General features: G+C 42.6%; 1 protein-coding gene across 1 annotated transcript in view; it reads right to left on the reverse strand.

The window, feature by feature from the left end:
- The window catches only part of LOC119650579 (extracellular serine/threonine protein CG31145), a 215,373-nt gene that overhangs the window by 29,954 nt on the left and 165,635 nt on the right, over positions 1-19,784 (reverse strand). Inside the window, exon 8 of the mRNA XM_038053405.1 lies at positions 14,415-14,658. Coding sequence (XP_037909333.1) covers positions 14,415-14,658 — 244 coding nt within the window. The remainder of the gene's footprint in view (positions 1-14,414; positions 14,659-19,784) is intronic.

The raw sequence follows: 19,784 nt of genomic DNA on the forward strand, positions 1-19,784 counted from the left end.
AGAATGGAAACGAACTTAATTGCCGAAACAGGACCAGAATTTATGGTTATGGTTCCCACCCACTAAGTGTAGTTCTTTTCGAATTCTTGTTTGCCGCTTTTGGAAAAAAAATTCACTTTGAATTGAAGAACAGACGTAACTTTTGATTTACCGCATACTTACATATTTGGTAGCGACCGTTCAACTTAGAAGATGGTCAAAATGACCATCCGAGCTAACTATCCTCAACTATTTCAAAGACAGAAAGGAAAGATGGCTTTCGACACCAGCACGAGGAAAGGCAGTAGAAGACCAAGATGTCAGCTAAAATTTTAGGTCTCTCGTGTCAGCGACACCTACAGTACAACAGCCCATCATCATCATCATCAACGGCACAACAACCGGTATCTGGTCTAAGCCTGCCTTAATAAGGAACTCCAGACATTCCGGTTTAGCGACTAGGCCCACCAATTCGATATTCCTAAAAGCTGTCTGGAGTCCTGACCTACGCCATCGCTCCATCTCAGGCAGGCCTCGTCTTCTTTTCCTACCATAGATATTGTCCTTATAGACTTTCCGGGCTGGATCATCCTCATCCATACGGATTAAATGACCCGCCCACCGCAACCTGCTCAGCCGAATTTTATCCACAACCAGACGGTCGCGGTATCGCTCATAGATTTCGTCGTTATGTAGGCTACGGAATCGTCCATCATCATGTATTTTACCCATATTTTGGTTGTTGAGAAGTTCATCAAAATACTGAATCCATAGCTCCAATATGCCCATTCTGTCGGAAATCAGATTTCCTTCCTTGTCTCGGCAGATGAGCATCGAAGTGTATAATGCTTCATCTTGAAGACTTGTTGGTAAAACTTCCGCGCCTCGTGCGGTTGCTCTCTGTACTTTTCTAGCACATAGACTTGTTGGTTCTCCCAGGCTTCCTTTTCCGTCTGTGAAGTCGCTTCACCGCTCGACGGAGTTCGTGGCAAGTCTCGGCGCCTGTCCGCGTTCTTTGAGACGACAGCCCATGCTTCCAACTAACCATTCCGATTCTTCTGACGAATCCTGCTAAGACAAACTATGCAACGGAGTGGTATTCTACTGCCTTATGTACTGCGTTGACTAAGGAGTCACTTATAACCGGTTTGGCCGGCGACCTGAAATTCATAAGATCGGAATCATAAATTTTAACCCTTTTCCTGTGGCTTTCATACTTGTCGGATATGTGTCTTAACTTCTGTCCTTTATCCTGAGGACAGACTTTTAGGCTCACTCCCAAAAGTTCCCAAATATTCCCATGGGTTCTCAAAAACGACAGGTAGGGAGAATTCCCTATCGAAACGTGCTTTGCTGAACGAAGAGGAGGATTGATTGACGACAATTTAGCATCTCACTTTCATTCGAGACTGACATACGCGCGTAAGGAAACCAACAGTGGCCGACTCGCTTTTCCAGAGGCATTTGTCTAATACAAGGTCTTATAAATTTGTTGAATGTCATATTGGTCCAAAAGTTCATTGAAAACCACAGACATAAATTCTACCCCCTTCTTAGAAGTTATCAACATAGGGATTCCATACATATGAAGGATTCTCATCTCGATGTATTATATCAGCACGTTCGTGATGAACCATTTGATCGGCTTTAGGAATAAAACGTTCGAGAGAGAAATGCGAACAACTATTTCACGAATATTTCCGCTGCCTCATTTCGGATATGGACTAATCAGATTGATATACAAGCGTAGATATACTTCGGAGATGAGCGTTTTTCCCATTAGAGGACGGAGTATTTGGTTAGGACCGATATAATCTTTGATCTGTACGTCATTTTATACCAACAGAAACATAATCGTAATCGTCGTAATTTTTTATTGTAATTTTACAAACCACCCTCAAGGATGATCATGGGAACCGGCAATCATATGATCTGATATCATCTTGCTTTTGAGAAAATAATAAGTAATATCACATTACAAACATCGCTTTTCATTGCTCTAGCCATACTTACATACATTAGACCCACCGTGGAGTCGATAATGGACCTGAGTGCCACTTTAGCGAGTAAAGTCGTTTGGCAAGGCAGTAAGGACTATAGTTGCAGTCACCACCAGACATTCTGGATGGAAATCAAGGACGAACCGAGGTCTCGCAGAATACCGGGTGGCTTTCGCCGCTGAACGACGAAAGCTGTTGATGAAGGCACATTCTCCGCGGCGTAAAAGTACCCCCCTCCCCATCATCCAATAGGTGACACAAGTGTACAATGTGCTATGCACATAAGGCGACAACTACCAAATAAGCAGCCACATGTTTCCGGGCAAGGAAGTGTTACCAGAGGCTCAAAGGATAGCCCCGTAGCAAAGTCGGTGCCCCTTTAAACGAAGTCATTCGAAGGGGGAAAAAGAACTGTTTCAGACAGCTGTGCAACAATGACGATATAAACCCTAGGGGTGGAGCCTACAAGGAGATAATAAAAATGCTTTGAAGATCGCTTCAAGTGATTTGTCCGCGCCTCTTCAGAAATTCTGTTGCCAACCTGTTTGCTAACCATAGAAACAGTGGAGGACGAATGGTTGTTCAACTCAATGAATCCATAATAGCTCGAGTAACTGCGGGAAATTTGTGGTAGGATCAGCGACAAAAAGCCCCAAGTTTAATTGGCATCATTTGCAGAGCTTTGGAGCGATTTTTTGCCAACACTTTCAAAGAGTGCCTAAAAGAAGGAATATTCCCTGCTTAGTGGAAAAAGCAAAGGTTGGTGTTGCTTCCCAAACCCAATAGACCACCTGAAGATCCAGCATCATATCGCTCCATCTGCTCATTGGATACAATGGCGAAGATGATGGAGAGAGCATCTACAATAAATTTATAAACATTTTCAAAATCAGCAATGTCTTGTCGCAATGCCAGGATAGTTTTCGGCAGGCTGACTCTATGGTGGATGCAATAAGCATGGTCCTGGATCTGGCAAAAGAGGTACCAGCTTCAGGCGGCTGGTGGGTTGTATTGGCATTGTATGTCCAAAACGCATTCAACCCCGCCAACTGGAACCGAATTAAAGGGGTGTTAGCTGATATACACAAGTGTTTGCGGGTATTTAGCGAATCTGGTAGAATAGAGAACTCTCTGGTACCGGAAGGATGAAAGCCCCAAAAAGTACATTTTCACAGCAGGAGTATCACAGGACTCAGTACTGGGTCTCTGTTGTGGAATGTCATGTATAATCGGGTGCTTGTATTTCCCGTCCGAGAGGGGACTACGATTGTCGCCTTTGCGGATGATCTAGTTGTCGTTTTGATAGGAAAGCAGCCAGAGGCTGTAGAGTTCTACGCGACGGGAACAGTGAAGTGGTAAAGCCCTGGCTGGAAAGAGCCGATTTGACTTTGGCGGATGAGAGAATGAAAACAATATTAGCAACAAACCGTAAGAAGAACCACTGTGAAAGTGAAAGTCGGTTGATATACGATGCTGTCAAAGGCGGCTATGAAATACCTGGAAGTAATAACTGAGATCAAACTGAGCTTTAGGAAGCACCTAGAGTCTACATACCCCAAGGCAGCCAGTGCCATCATGCACTTGTTGGTTCTAGTCGGAGTGGTACAATCTATTCTGCTTTACTCGTGACCTGTGTGGGCAGAGGCAGTTGAAAACTCTCAGATACGGAAGCAGATGTATTTGGTTTATCGGATGTTGGTTTTGAGGGCTTGCAGTGACTTTAAAACCACATCAGATGATGCAGTGATGTGGTGGCGATCAATATTCTAGCGAAAGGGTGTGTTGTACCATGTAATATGTATAGACAAGCACACGAAACGCAAGAATCCGGCAAGTTCAGAGACAAATGATCTGGCAATGCAGATGGGATGAGTCTACGAAGAGTCCCTGAACCCAAAGGCTCATTCCCAAACTTAGGGTGTGGCTTGAACGGAAACATTGGAAGACAAAGTACCACATTACTCCCACGGGACACGATCGTTGGTACAGGCAGTATCTACACCGCATTGGGTTGTATAATTCACCGAATTGTCCGAATTGCAGGAGTTGCAGAAGGAGGAAAGTAGGAGGAAACCAGAAGGACGAGTGCCTCAAGGCAAACCCATCCCGGAAAGTAATACCTGAATGCTCTACCCGCCAAGCTGGGGCTGGAGAGATGCGGGGTGGTTCTTCGTCCCGCTCTACTTTCGATGTTTGTGGAGCGAAAGTAGAACGGACATGCCTTTCTAAGATTTTTCATGTGCATGTACGAAAAAAAAAAGAATAAAAAAAGCAGAAAATCCCACAGACGCGCAGACGCCAAATTATTTTTGCAAGCAAAGGCCAGCCAAGAGAGCAGGGAATCATAATAGTAACAGATTCGCAAGTGATGTTTAGAATCGGCTCAGCGCTCAAACACAGCTTCCGCTATATATACTTGAAAGAACGAGGATGTTCTGTAATGTGATATCACATCTGCACCGAGATTACAAAATGATGCGGTGATGTTGTGATATTAAGTGATGTTGTGATTTTTTCACATACATCACCTAACAATCTCTGCTTTCCACCATTGCCAACATTCCCGTAACTTCTTTGAAACTCTGACAAGAGCCGTTGAGAGACTAGTGTTTAGTTTGTCGATAGTCAGAACATCTTCCTCGCGCCAATAAAACTTACGCTTTTTCTAAAAAATGCCTGTCAGAGAAGCATAATTAAGCATCAACCTCTGAAAAAATCCGCACATTCTAGGAAGCCGCCATAGTTGCTAAGCAGTTTTCGGATGCCAAAAATTAAGATGACATGCCGGGCGTTCGCAAGTACTCGACGAGACGATGGGTCTGTGATGAGAGTCATCTCAAGTGGTTCATGCCACATAGCCTTATCGGGTATTATTTGGTACGATATGTACAAGCATATGCTCTAGGAGAATTGCTGGAGTATGTTCTCTCGGCCCGGTTATTTGTGGTTGGCCCTTTTGTGGGATTTTCTTGGTGGATATGGTTGTGCCTATATCACGGGCAGAGCTCCTTGTGGCTCCAAGTGGCGCTATACAACTTGGGCGCCGCCGCCATTATTTGCGGAAGAGGTGTTAGATAGGCCTCGCATCCACTGGTATGAATTATGAGCCTGCTCTAAGTATAAGCCAGTACCGCAATAGCACTTATGGCGGGGCTCTGATTGTCGTCTCTGAATGAATTCGTTTCCGAAGAAGACTATGAGATTACGTCTATACGGCAGGTACACATGTTAAGCTTGCTGGTCCTTTACGCCTTGTCGGGATCGATGTAAACTGTCTCATTATAAATTATGCACCTCAAGTATCAAACCTCTTTTATTATCAATTTACTCTTTCAGATATTGCTTGTCAATCTATGATGACACTTGGCTTAAGAACAGCAAGTGCTGGTCGGCGACATTTGTTTGTAATGAGTAACTAGTCATCTTCCACTTTTGCATGCACTTTGCTATATTCCGAGCGCTTTGCGCCTTCTCCATGAAAATCAACTAAGCCAGCCGGAATAAAGTTGCTTCTCGATGGCGAGAGAGATCAAAAAGTGTCCTGTAAGGCTTGTCTCCACTTGTCATTCTGTCGAAAGTATTTATCGATTTATGCCCTTCACTGAGAAACCTTTTCATTTCAACAGCTAATTAGAGTAACCCCACTTTTTAGCATAAAACATGGAAGACACTAAAAGGAAAATGGTCATTTAATTAGTCGTTTTGCAACAATTTTCAATGAACTGATTGATTCTTATACTGCAAAATAATCAATACAGACTGAAATGAAGTGATTTACAAATAACTCTCGTCGAATGAGTTCTTTGAAGCGAAGTGAATGGAATCGTAGTTGTTCCTTGTTGTTTTACGACTAATTGTATTGCCTGCGCATACAAGCATTTTAAAGTACGCAAACATCAGGAGGAAACATTTTACCAAGCCTGAATGTTGTTTCTTACAATTAACCCAATTAGAAATTTCGAACTGAAATATGTCTACAGAAATGTCGATAAATTCCAGGTAACGAAACTTGTACCGAAATTTCAATCTCCCGAGCGAAAAGGAGTCGCTGGTACTTGTTGGTAACGTGGAAACTTTGCATAAAATGTATTTCCAACTTTCACGTAACAACCATTTGCGCTAGTATATTGCCGAAGTTTTGCGTCTACGTGGCAGGAGCGGAGTTTCAATTCAATAATTTGTATACGAGAATAATGTGAATCAACTTTATATTCGGCGGCAATTATAGTTGACTGCATGGTTTATAGTTCTAGCCAATAGCAACAGTGCAACATATTTGGACGATGCAATATAATACTTTTTTAAAGAGTTGCATTATGCCTCCGTTATAGAGGGACTCATCCGTGTTGGCAAAAACTGGGACAGCCAATTTTCAAAAGTCTCTCTTGTGGCAAACTTTTCACCATCAAAATTGTTTGCAATGGATAAAAATATGTAGTAATCACTTAGTCACAGGTGCAGACTGTAAGGAGGATGCATAGGAGCCCACCAATCAAGTTCCCACAGCTTCTGGCTAGTTACTATCGATGGGCCTGACGGTATCCAAAGCTGGCCGCTTCTGGTCGATTGCTTCTTTGAGGTGGTCCAATTTTTAATAGTACAGGGTCGAATTAAGAGCTTCACCGTAGGTGAGCAGCTCACTGTAGTTGCCTACAGGTCCCAACAATCCTGGCTTTCTCACTGAGTGCCGCCATTTACTGTAATTCAACCAAGAGCGTTGTCACTTAACGTTGTGATAAGCGCCACATTATCACTTGGAAGTTATTCATTAAATGTCTTGCAGAGACGATAAACACTAAGCTTTAATACAAGCACCATCGAGGATCCACGGTACATCCGTAGTTCACTTATAGCCAGAGTTGTGGTTTGAATAACAGCTGTATGCCATGTTACCAGCTGTCTCCGGGTACCCAAGGAACGTTTCTTTCCATTGTCCTACATTCCTACATAGAAGAAAAAACTTTAAGTAGGACGGTGACACCTGAGAACATAATTGGCAAAATGCATACGTTCCAGGAAATCTCGGATACGGTCAATAATATGATGGAGTGTTCTCAGTGAGAACAGAGTAATGATTACATAAATCCGCCCGGGACGTAATATTTTATGGTGCTTCAAAGAACAAGATGGTAAAATTCCTACATACTGGAAACACAAGATCGTTAATGTGTTTCGAAAATTATCAACTCCGGAAAAGCAGACCGAATCGGTTAGAGTTAGAAGTCTCAATTGTCTTGCGAATCGCAGTAATATGCAGCAGAGATGCTTACCGTTAATGTAGCAAAAAACGGGGACTTCAGGCCGTGCCTCTTTCCTTGATAGAAATTGTCACTTTGCGGAATCCAAGTGCTCACCAGTACCTCAACTCACGAAGTCTAGAATACTCCCGTGACCGTATACAGTCGTCGGGCTCTTACACTTCCAATCCAGTTCGTTGTAAAAGTCAATCACCGTCAAAGATATAGATACGACTTGAACACCTAAACTACAAACTTTTCTGTACCATTTACTCAAGTTAAGTTTTACTGTAAATTCCCCTAACTTATGAGCGTTCTCCGAATTGTTAAACTCTATCTGCGCAGCATCTATTTCAGCACCAGACTTGGCTGGACCATCATCTGTAACATAGAAAGTTGATCATACCGAAGCAAAGTCTTCATAGTTGCATCCTTAAACTACGTCTTATGACTCTACGTTGACCCAGCTTTTTAAGGTTCCTCGCGAACATCACCCCAATCGTAAGCAACAGGATCGTCAAATTAAACAACGCTCATGCCCAGCTGGAAGATATTACCGACCTTGGTTTGTCATAAAGATATACATACGGAAACCATCCGCGTTTGAAGCATACAGAGATTATTTAAAACTTTGATTGATAACGGACAAAAATTCACAATGCTAACTTTCTTCTCCTGGAAACCAAGATAAAGGTCAATGACGGATCCACTTCTTGCATCATCCTCGGTGGACCTACTGGATGCGTACAAGTGGCCAGTTCCGGCATTTAGGTATTCGTGTGTTGGAAGGGCCTGCATGGATCACGCGAACGGCAGGAATGTATTATATAAGTTGCTAAGGTAGGTAGGTAACATTAACAATTAGTGCTACCATGCGTCGTTTTAATGTTTTAATGCACAAACTACTAAGACCATAACTGCTGTGATAAGAGTAATGAGGCAGAGTCCAGACAACTCATAGGAGATCTACGTCAATCCGTAGCATTCATGAAGGAAAGCAGCTCTCCCACCCTCCAGCTGGAGATCTTTCGGAGGTCTTTAAAAAATGGTTTACTTAGTGTCCGTTGCAAAGGAAATGCCTGTGGAATTGTCCCTCTTCTACGTAGCTTCGGCAATGCGAATTGTAAGGAATGTCGAGTCTGACGTCATGGTTCCCTATAGGCCAGTGGCCCATGTAGACTGCTGTAATCCTCAATGCATTTGCATGTTTCTAGCACAAGAGCTCCCACGACCAGATTTTGTTGTAGGCGGGCCAACTTGACTTGGCGCTGGTGGTGAGCCTTCGCTATCTGAGGTCCGCGGCTGCTAAGTAGTGCGAGTAGATTAGTTGCTAAGGACAATTGTTTGCATATCTAACACACGACAGATAACAAGTAGCTCACTTTGGATCACGTTTTGATCATCAGACCTCTATACAGGGTAGTTACAGGCGCCTTTTGAATCATCAGGAATGTAACGAGATGATTCTGATTATTTGTGATGTCAGCGCTACGTAGCCTACCTCCTACGCTTAGCAGACCTTGTTTATAGAGATTTAGAGTATCCTTTCATAATATCTTGGATTTCTTTGATAAACTCAATCCTCTGTGCTAGCTGGAGTACCCGAAATCTACTCTGATCATATTCCGCCGGGTAAATCATATCTATAAAACGTGTAGTGAACCGAAGGATGAAAGCCACAACACTTACCAACTTCGACCGTAGGCGATGATTCAACAAACTGCATGAATCTGGGAGCACAATCTGCTGGGTTGCTTTTGAACTGATGTGGTCTCAATTACCAATTATCACCAAATCTTTTTATTAGGGGTCACATGCTGGCTGATATCCTTATCGAGCTTCGTTGGGTTTTACTTAAACCATCCAAAACTATAACTAACTAAACCAACACCAGCAATACACTGCTATTTCCTTAACTTCTATTGCCATTTTTATGAGCTCTGTTAGAAGCATGACGTCTTCCAGTCGCACGTTCACGTTCAAAGTGTGAACTTCCGTGTCAAAGGCTTTATGCGAGTCTTCGCATAAAACTCTTTGGTCAAGTGATCAAGAACAAATTCTCCGATGCGCGGATATGTAGAATTGACACAACAGACAAGCTAGAATCAAAAGTTGGGATTCTAGAAAAGGCATTCGAACCCGCCTTTGAAGTCTTGGGTCCTGCAAAATATAGTGAACAGACCTTACCGCCGTGGAGGGATAAAGATCTGTAAAATCGCAGGAAGCTGATCAGGGAGATCTTCTGTTAGAGGCGCATATATTTGCAGCCACATAGGGACCATCTGATGAGATATAAGTCGGGTATCAAGGTTTCCAGGAAGTGGTCTTGGCTAGACTATTACCTATGTCAGATCATCAAAAGGATGAGCAAATCTGCGAGACCCAAAGAAGCCCATCCTTTCTTAAAGGCTTCAGGACGGGAATCTTCTGGTTTCACCAGCTGGAGCTGCTAATCCATACACACTTTCCCGCTAACGAGGAGGACCGTGAGTCAGAACCCCGGTTAGAGGTTATACAACCACGGTAGTGCGCGATTATCGAATTGATAACTAGATTATCGAATCGGTAATTACCTAGATGTCCAAATGGCATAATCCCAGTCATGCTCCAATAAGAAAAGGTTGCATCTTGACTTGTAGAGGGTTGTTGGGGCTATATTTCGTTTGGATATGGATTGCACAATTGGCTTTCATATCAAAAGCTGGCAGGTCAATCAGCCTCACCGCATGCTGGACATACAAATAAAGACGATCATGGAGAAGTCACACTTCTCTAAATCTCAGCGTGCCTGCCTCAGAGTTTAATTCACAGAAACCACTTTTACGACTTAATTAGCAATCAGCTGCTTTCCTGGATAAAGTGGGAGCATTAAACAGCGCTAGTACCAAATCCGTCAAGAGGGTTCTGACCACAATAGGATCGAAGGTATGGGATAGTATCAATGCTAGGAATAAAGATAATTCAATCTGAATTCGGTGCTTTGGTGTAATAATGTAATTGGCATAGACAGAATTCCACTCATGTTGGACAAGAGCAGGGTGAATGATGATAAATTGGAGATATTGATTTCAGGGATGTTTCCTTTGAGGGTGAAAATATTGAGAGAGCGTTGGAATAGATTTGCCGGTGGTCTATGAGGTGCTTGGCATAAATTCAACCAAAATGGACACCTAGACAAGGGTACCCGAATTCCAACTTCTGTGTCTAAAAATTAAGTAGTAGCACTGAGAAAGGAGGCCCGTGGTTAATTCCGAAACAATTGTATGCGGAAGAAAAATAAAAATATTTACAGTATAAGGAACAAAATCTAGTTATTTTCTTAGTTTATATATTAACTGTAAAAAACATGGACATTAATTTCAACTTAAAAATTTGCACTTTTCGTGATCCTAAGTTAAATGGGAGACTAAATATATAACCGACGGGTAAGGAGGCCTGTACGCTGCAAGAAGATCCTTCTAAGGAAATTGAATCTCTGGGCGGATGTAGGGCTCCGCAGCCCTGGCCGACAGTTGCACTCAATGTATTTTTACATCTCCTCCCTCTAGATCTCCATATTAAATACGCTGCAGTGTGCTGTACAGCCAAACTTAGTGAGTGCAGATAGCTCTACAGCCACATCCTACACGAAATATTTCGGGAATTCTGGCCATTCTCAACAAATTGCGCCACACACAAACCGAACTGCAAGATGAATTTACTGTGGGCTTCGCAAAGGGGGAAACTGGCGGCCTGGTGCAAGGTAATGACATAATATTTTTCACCGATGGATCAAATATGGGCTTTGGAGCCGATGCGGGAGTTTGCTCGAATACACACAGTGTAACGGAGTCATACAGTCTTCGGAGATTCGCTAGTATATATGATAGAAAGGAAAATATTGGTGTTACTGAGAATGTGTCAGACATGATCACAACCCCAACGGTAGCATAGCTGTTCTGATCGGCGGCCAAGCGGTCATTAAGGCTTCATGCGCAATGATGACATCCTCCAGGCTGGCGACGTAGTGCAAGGACTCGCTGAACATTCGGAGCGGCGCCCTTAAAATCACTATTCCTGCGTTCCCGGTTAGGGGAGCATAGAGGGAAATGGGCGGGCCGGCGAATGACGCTCCGTTCTTGACAATGCCTTGGCAGGTGTAGTCGGCGTTCCACTGAGACTGTCAAGGGACGCACTATTCAACAGTAGTTGAATTCCGATAGCGAAGGCTCACTACTTGCCTCCTATAATAAAATTCGATGGGATAACTTTTTAGCCAGACGCGTGCAAATGCGTACAGGATTATGTAGGTTTGTTCATGAAAGTAGTTTCTGTGAATTTAATTTTGAAACAGGCTCGCTCAGATTTTGGGATTCCGGGATGCACTCTAGGGTCTTTAACATGAAAGAGTTAAGATTAATTAACCTTTTTGGCTTTTTGTATGAACTCTCTACAAAGTGCAATTGTGCCGTCTGCACACCTCGGTAATTACCCATTCGATAATCTGGCTACCAATTCGTTAATCGCATATTACTGGGGCTGCATAACCTCTAACCGAAGTTCTGACTCACGGTCCTCTTTGCTAGCGGCGGGGTGTGTATGGACTAACAACTCCAGGGTGTCACCAGAAGATTTCGGTCCTTAAGTCTTGTGAAATTTTAGAACAAGTCGAGAAACCCGAAGCTTTACAACCTAACTCAATTCTTAAGCGGACACGGAGGGTACCGTACATACCTTTATCGATTCGGGCGTGACGACTCCCCACATTGCTTGGCATGCGTGATGATTCCGAAGGAAGCGGGACATGTTGTTTTTAGCTGCCCGCGGTTTGCCGCACACAGAGCGGAGGCGAAAATTGACTCGGCACACGGTTAACACCCGAGAATTCCGTGGGTCACATGCTAGCTTCTGAAACATCTTGTCGGGCGGTGGAAAAATTAATGAAGACGATCCACAATCTGCTGAAGGAGGAGCTTCGGAAGAAAGTTACAAATAACGACACGAGGCGCAGTTCGTAACTGATCCTGCTCTGCCAGGTAATACCGAAATGGCAGTCCGCGGTATAAGCGAAGGAGAGGGAGGTGGCTTTAGTGAATAAAAGTCTCACATAACTGTATGACAGGAGCCACCGGTTAGTTTTAAACCTTTCCACCTTGCAAAGTATAAAAAAAAGACAGACAGTAAATTGATTTTAATAAGATTTGTTTTACACACTTCTATGCCCGCGCAAAATTTACTATTCCTAGGATGAACTTAAGGGGGGCTTCCAGTCAATATCTAAAGGTTGATAATATACTGTAGTAAGCTTATTTGAGCAGATATCGGAAGAGGACATATTTTGGGAAGAAAGAAAGAAAAGAGAAGAAATGGGACTTTAATATTCCACGTGGATGCCAATTATGCTCGTTAATTATGACGTCAGCATCTTTTTGAATGGCTTCAGACGCAGTAAATTCGTACGAAATTGATAAGTTTGAACTTTTATAATTTTGGCGATAATATGCGGATTTGCGTGAAACTTAGCATGCATATGCGAGACAATGTCCTATGTCTCTATGCTGGTGCAAAATTTGATACTCCTAATTTTTCAGGGTTTTCCAGTCAATATCAAAAAGTTGATAATATATTATTAGTAAGTTTACTTGGACAGATATCGGAATGGGACATATTTTGAGGCCTAGATTTCCTATATAAGTTGGGTAGTTTCCAAAAATGAGCCCTATCTTATTGCAAATGTGTACAGTTTGACTCCTTATCGCGCATTTTATAATTCACATCAAAACTAATATCAGATTTGCATCGCGGCATTTGATGCCCCACACGACTATATTCGATGAAAAACATTACCCCTTTGCATGTATGGAGACCCCCTTTAAACTCAACCTAAATTTATGTTGCTCATTGTATGCGTGCGATTTCATAGTTCCCACATGTCCACCGTTCTGATCGCTTTAGGCGTTTTCGTGAAAAGCGCGTGTGGCAGGCAGACAGACAGACAGACAGTGAATCGATTTTATAAGGTTTTTTTTAGACAAAATCTTAAATAGGGTTGGGATGCTTCGAGTCCCGCAGACTTGTTGATATTTTCTCTGCTTTGGCAACAGTCCAGCCAGGACCGCATCGAGCATTTTTGATAGCCGACTTGTATCTCGTCAGTCGATCCTTGGATGGCTGCCAATATTTATGCCTGTAACAGGTGTTGAATATCTTGTTAGCTTCCTGTAATTGGGGTCTCTGTAAAGTTTCTAGGTCATTTCACTGTATTTTGCAGGACAGGACAGGCTACAGACTGGCTCTAAAACCTTGGGCTAGCTGCATTCGGCTCTTCTTGCCCTTCCCACAACAGCCACGGTGTTAGGGAGTTTGCGGAATCAAAACGGCGCACCACAGCCCTAATTTGGTAAGGTAAGGCATTTCTAAATTCCTGCCCGACAAGTAGATAAAGGGCTTTTTGCGAGTTTTCAGAAAATTTTAAAAGGACCAAAATGCGTGGCACTAATTTAAAGGAGAAAAATCGACTATCATTTCGCCGAACGCATTCAATAAAGCCTTCTTGATAATTCTGGAAATGTTAACCTTATTTTGGCCTGAAAATTAAGGATATTGATTGTTTTTACCTCTGAAATATTCAGTTCATTTTAAGCTAAAACAAACGAGAAACCAGGAGCATCCTCTAACGATATCCTTGCATGTTGCGTTGTAACATTTTGAAAAACTAATATTTCTAAAAGTTCATAACTTAAGCCACACAAATGAGCCTTTCACCAAAAGTAAAAGCGACCGGAAACACATATGTGCATTTTCAATTTCGATAAGATCAACTACGCTTTTACATCACTAATAATATTTGAATTAAGCCCATAATAACAAACTACAAAACCCCATCCCTTCCATGCTGTTCACAAATATCGCTCGATAGCGACCAATGCATAAGTTTCGCTTTACCCTGGAATAGTCGAGCAAAGCCAAGGTGCACGGTAGATATCCCAGGAATAACATGTTCCCGTCGGGCAGAAAGTCGACCTTATGTGTTGTTTCCTGATAACGACGGAGGAAACGTCGTACGTATCGTCAGGGGACGGTCACAGCAGTGGCATAGGTAGCGGCCGGTCTAAGGAGGTAAGCACACAACACTTCTCCCAGGAACCACACAACAACCAATCTTATGATACAACAATAATTTTATCGTGTAATATTCTAATGCTATCATTAATCTTACCTTTCGGTGCGCCTGTTCATACGATGGCAGGAATGCTGCAAAGGATCCCTCAAGTGTGTCCGGATTACCACAGATGGCGTGCGCTGTATCGCAATAATATGAGCATTTACCATGGAAACATAAATTGCTGGACGGGGATACGAAGAAGGTTTTTAATAAATCATCGTCGGCAACCTGGTAGATTTCTGTGGTAATGTTTAATAAACGTCCTGTTACGGGCATGGTACGTCGGAATCCCAAGAGTCTGAAAAGTGATTTATAAATTGAACATGTTATTTTCTCTACATTCTCGATATTTTTTTACGGATTTCATCTTTGGTTCTCGTTTCAAGTGTTTTCGCCACTTTTTCTAGGAATCAAAGGAGCGAAGCCCAGGATGTTTACCGTAAGAGGTGTAATGTAATAAGACTGTTTCAAGGATATTTGATTTTTATTGGCAGCAGGAAGATTTAGGTGTGGGACGCAGACAAAATTCGTACAGGTTGAAGTAAACTTTGTTAGATGTGAACTGACCAGAAGTTTATATAAAATTTATTCCGAAAGTAGGCGAGGATATGACAGTAATTGGATAAATTGAGATAATACCATGTTTCTAACGTAACGCATCCAGAATCCATCGGTGTAAGTTCTTTCTTTTACGGAGTACCTCGACCTAATAATTGCAATGCTAGAAACAGCAGACATTTTCAGGATATTAACAACCATAAGCACTTCCTTCTATTCTCTAACAAGCACTTTAAAATTACATTTAATGTCTCTTTCTCAGTCAACCGTCCTTTTGCTATTCCTTCCATGACTTCCGCAATAACGCTTGTACAGCAAATTGCGACCATTCAGCACATAAATTGGCAAAATGTTCTGCATAACCGGCGACCATTAAAATCGCCACCACCGACAATAAAACAATTTTAAATTTCAACTCACAGACATCCACAGGATCTATGAAACATGCCTTGAAAATTGTTATAATTTCCTAAAAATACTTCCCGTCAATAAAACAGAATTTCTTTTTTCACAGAATTGAAGCGGCTCAGTCCCACTTGGTCCCGATTCGAATTCTAGAAAATGCGATTTCTTGCCGTAACACTAAAAATCTCTCTCCGTTATATTCTTCCTTTCTCACCATTTGCAAAATGTCTTAGCGAACGATGAATGAGACGAATGGACGTGAAAGGAAAAATTCTTGCAGAAAGTTAAATTGGCCGTAAAACTGGACTTTTTACGTCGACGAATGGCTCCATCAGAAGAAGCTCATTTGGTTATTCATACGACTGTAATTACAAGTTTACGTCTACAATTTGCCACTTATTTTTTCTTATTTTTCCGAGAAGAATTTCCTTAATCTTCTAGTGGGGATGGGCGAATAGTTTGACGCATGAAATTTACGACCCTGCTTGGAGTAAATCGTTTTCCCTTCCATTTGACTGTACGGAAATGAATATGTTGCGGAATTTATAGCAAAGATTCCGAAAAAAACTGGAAAAACTCGGCTTATTTCTAAATTGTTAGACGTGCGGGGACATAGAAAACATCTTCCAGTTAAAGATATTCGAAATTTAACAGAACATTACAAAGCTGGAAAATCCTATCATCTTGAAGAAGGCCATTCATAATAAAAGTACAGTGTATAGTACTATCACCCCGACCGTAACGTCAAGGGTTTAAATTCTTGATACTGCAAGCGAAGCAAACAAAATAATCAATTACCAAAACTGCAGAATGGGTGCGTCATGCATTGCCACCCCCACCAAGTAATTTATACATGCAGATTCTACATTCCCGTCTGCAACTATCCAATGGGAGATATTTCTCGAGAAAAATTTAATTTCTTCCTTTAGGACACAAGTTATGATATCATTTATTTGGAGAACTAAAAAAAAGCTGTAAATTCCCGGCACTGGAACGTCTTGGTGTGGAGTAAAAGGCAGTAACGCTATGGTACCATCGCGCTTTCATATCCGGCGTACTTGTGAAACCAGCACGAGCAGAAACTAAATATAAGGAGCTATAATGTCTTGAGGCTTTTGAAAAACAAGAAATGAATCCTTTCGCCGGCGATAAGGACGATGAAAATATCAAGGATAATGCACTGTATCTATAGGATTTAGATCTGAGCACGAATTTTTCAATGGGTACAGTCGGAGAGACTCAGATAACATCATTTTCGAAGATACATATAAATATATTAGGTTTATTTGTATAAAAAAACATTTTTCCCAAATTTTAAGTATTTGCTTCATTTGAAAGATTTACCAATTAAAACTCATTCACCTACGCTAGCAATGAGCTTCGTCCATATTAAGGCAAACGTCAGATGCCTATCCAAAAAACTTTTTTTGGAGGCGATGCACTGCTCGACGTGGTGCGTGCTGCAATGAAACGCAGAATCACTGATCGGTCACACAAAACTCTCTATCTGGTCTTCCATTGAGTTTTTTACTTTTTTTGTTCTGTTTTCCAAGCCAACTGATCGCAGCCATAATAAATCGGTAGGGTTCCTTCATAATAACTTTTTGAAGGGATTTGAGACCCACACACCAAGAAGAGGAACTATTATGTCGAAGGAGATTCGACACCTCCAGTCAACGGATTAAAATCCGGCGGCTAATCGCAGCTTTTTTAGATGAAAGAATTAGGCTTAACGCAACACCAGGTTAAAAAAACGGACATCATTGAAGCAGCATACATTATATTTGGTAACTATGTCGCGTTGATTGAAAGGCGCTGACAAGTTTTATAACAAAAGCAAAATGCCATCTACGGGCTCCATCATCAATGGGAGAACAATAATTGTCTGCTCTTTGGCCTGCCTTAACAAGGAACTCAATATATCCTGGCTTGATACTTTGGTTCGATATCCCTAATGACTGGTGGTCTGGTGTCGTGCCCTACGCTATCGCCCCAATTAAGGCAGGATTTGCCACTGCGCGCTGTACCCCTTGAATAACTAGTAGGTAATATATTACACCAATTTTTTTCTAGAATCAAGTGATCGCAGTCGTTCATAGAGTTATTAGTCAGTTAAAATTATTCGGAGGATCTTTCTCTCGACCGCTGTTAAGAGTTTGCGATTTTCATCACCGCCATCAACGGCGCAACAACCGGTATCCGGTATAGGCCTGCCTTAATAAAGAACTCAAGACATGTCGGTTTTGCGTTGAAGCCCACAAATTCGATATACCTGAAAGCCGTTTGACATTCTGGCTAATGCCTCGGCAGGGTCTGCCTCGTCATATTGCTCTTAGAGATCTTCCCAAATGGATTGCATTCATCCATACGGAGTAGGTGATCAGCCCACCGCAACCTGTTGAGCCGTATTTAAGCTACAACCATACCGTCGTTATGTTGGCTACGAAATCATCCATCTTCATGTAGGGGGTCAAAAATTCTTCGGTGGATTCTTCCCTTCAATGCAGTTTTTTGCTAAGAGGTGTCCGAAGAATACATAAGGACTGGCAAGATCATTGTCTTGTACAATAAGAGCTTCTACTCTATGGTGAGACGTTCCGAGCGCAGCCAACAACCGTGTTCGGATTTCATTGCCATAGCTGTTATCGGTTGTGATTTTCGACCCTAAATAGGAGAAATTTTCAACGGTCTCAAAAATGTAGTCTCCTATCTTCATTGTTTTCGTTTGACCAGTGCGATTGGATGTTGTTCGTTCTTTGGTTTCTAGCGCTGACGATCACCACGCCTTTCGTCTTGCCCAAGATCTCGTTCAGTCTGTTCGATCTGCATGAAGGTAGACTGTACATCTCGGGTTGTTCTTTCCATGATATCGATATTGTCAGCGTATTTACCTGAGAATCACGGATCACTCTCTCCAGGGCCAGGTTAAAGAGGGCGCATGATAGGGCATCCCCCCGTCGTAGACCATTGTTGATGTCGAATGTCTTCAGAGTGATCCTGCTGCTTTTATCCGGCCAAGCACATTTGTTACGGTCAGTCAGTCTAATCAATTTCGTCGCAATACCGAATTCTCTCATGGCCGTGTACAGTTTTACCCTGGCTATGCTGTCATAGGTGGCTTTAAAATCGATGAATAGATGGTGCGAGTGGTGTCCATATTCCAACAGTCTTTCCACCGCTTGCCGCAGAGAGAAAATCTGATTTGTTGCTGATTTGCCTGGAGTGAAGCCTCTTTGGTATGGGCCAGTGATGTTTTTTGCGTATGGGGATATCCGGCCTAGCAGAATAGCGGAGAATATCTTATAGATGGTGCTCAGCAATCTGATACCTCTAGAATTGCTGCACTGTGTGATATCTCCCATTTTATGTATGAGATAGATAATGCCTCTTTGCCAGTCGTCAGGCATTGATTCGCTGTCCCATACCTTGAGCACAAGTTGATGAACCACTTGGTGTAATTGGTCGCCTCCATATTTAACTAATTCGTCTGTAATTCCATCGGCTCCAGGCGACTTATGATTTTTAAGCAGATGAATTACACGGACTGTTTCTCCTATACTTGGTGATGGCAGTATTTGTCCGTCGTCTTCACTTGGCGGGACCTCTAACTCGCCGATGCTCTGGTTGTTCAGTAGTTCATCAAAGTACTCAACCCATCGCTCTGATATGCCCATTCTGTCGGAAACCAGATTTCTCTTTTTGTCTCCGCATTATGAGCATCGAGGTGTATAAGGCTTCATCCTGCTGACTTGTTGGTAAAACTTCCGCGCCTAATGCGGTTGCTCCCTGTACTTTTCGAGTTCACAGATCTATTGGGTCTGCTATGCTTCCTCTTTCCATTTGTAAAGTCGTGTCGTCGCTCGCCGGAGCTCGTGACAATTCTCCACGCGTGCCCGCGTTCTTTGAGAACACAGCATTACTCGGTGTGCGGCATTCTTCCGTTCCCTTGCTAGGTTACATTCATTGTCGAAACAGCCGCTCCGACTTTTCTTACGGCTGGGGCCAAGCATATCTGTAGCCGTATCAATGATAACGTTCTTCAGGTGATTGTGAAGATCATTAGTTGATGCTTCATCCCGAGAATATCTGTTAGATGCGGTTATTGCGGAGACCATTTCCCCCTTATATGGCTGTGTTGAGAATAGCTTCAGCATTTACTCTCCCCTGATTGTCAGAGGAGATTATAGGCGAGTCTATATCCCCCCCCCCCCCCCATATGTTCGGACATTCATCAAGGCTAAGCAGTGGCGGCGTTCGATCAGTACGTGGTCAATTTGTTTGAAAGTGGTCCCATCTGGAGAGGTCCACAAATGGACTGATTTCCGCGCAAACCAGGTACTTCCAACAACTATTTCGTGCACTCCTGCTAACGAAATAATCCGCAGTTCGTTATCATTGGTATCCCTATGTAAGCTATGGGAGCCGACGCATCGCCTGAATATGGACTCCGTCCCTACTTGA

Source organism: Hermetia illucens, chromosome 3 (assembly GCF_905115235.1).
Source record: "Hermetia illucens chromosome 3, iHerIll2.2.curated.20191125, whole genome shotgun sequence".
Lineage (NCBI taxonomy): Eukaryota > Metazoa > Arthropoda > Insecta > Diptera > Stratiomyidae > Hermetia > Hermetia illucens.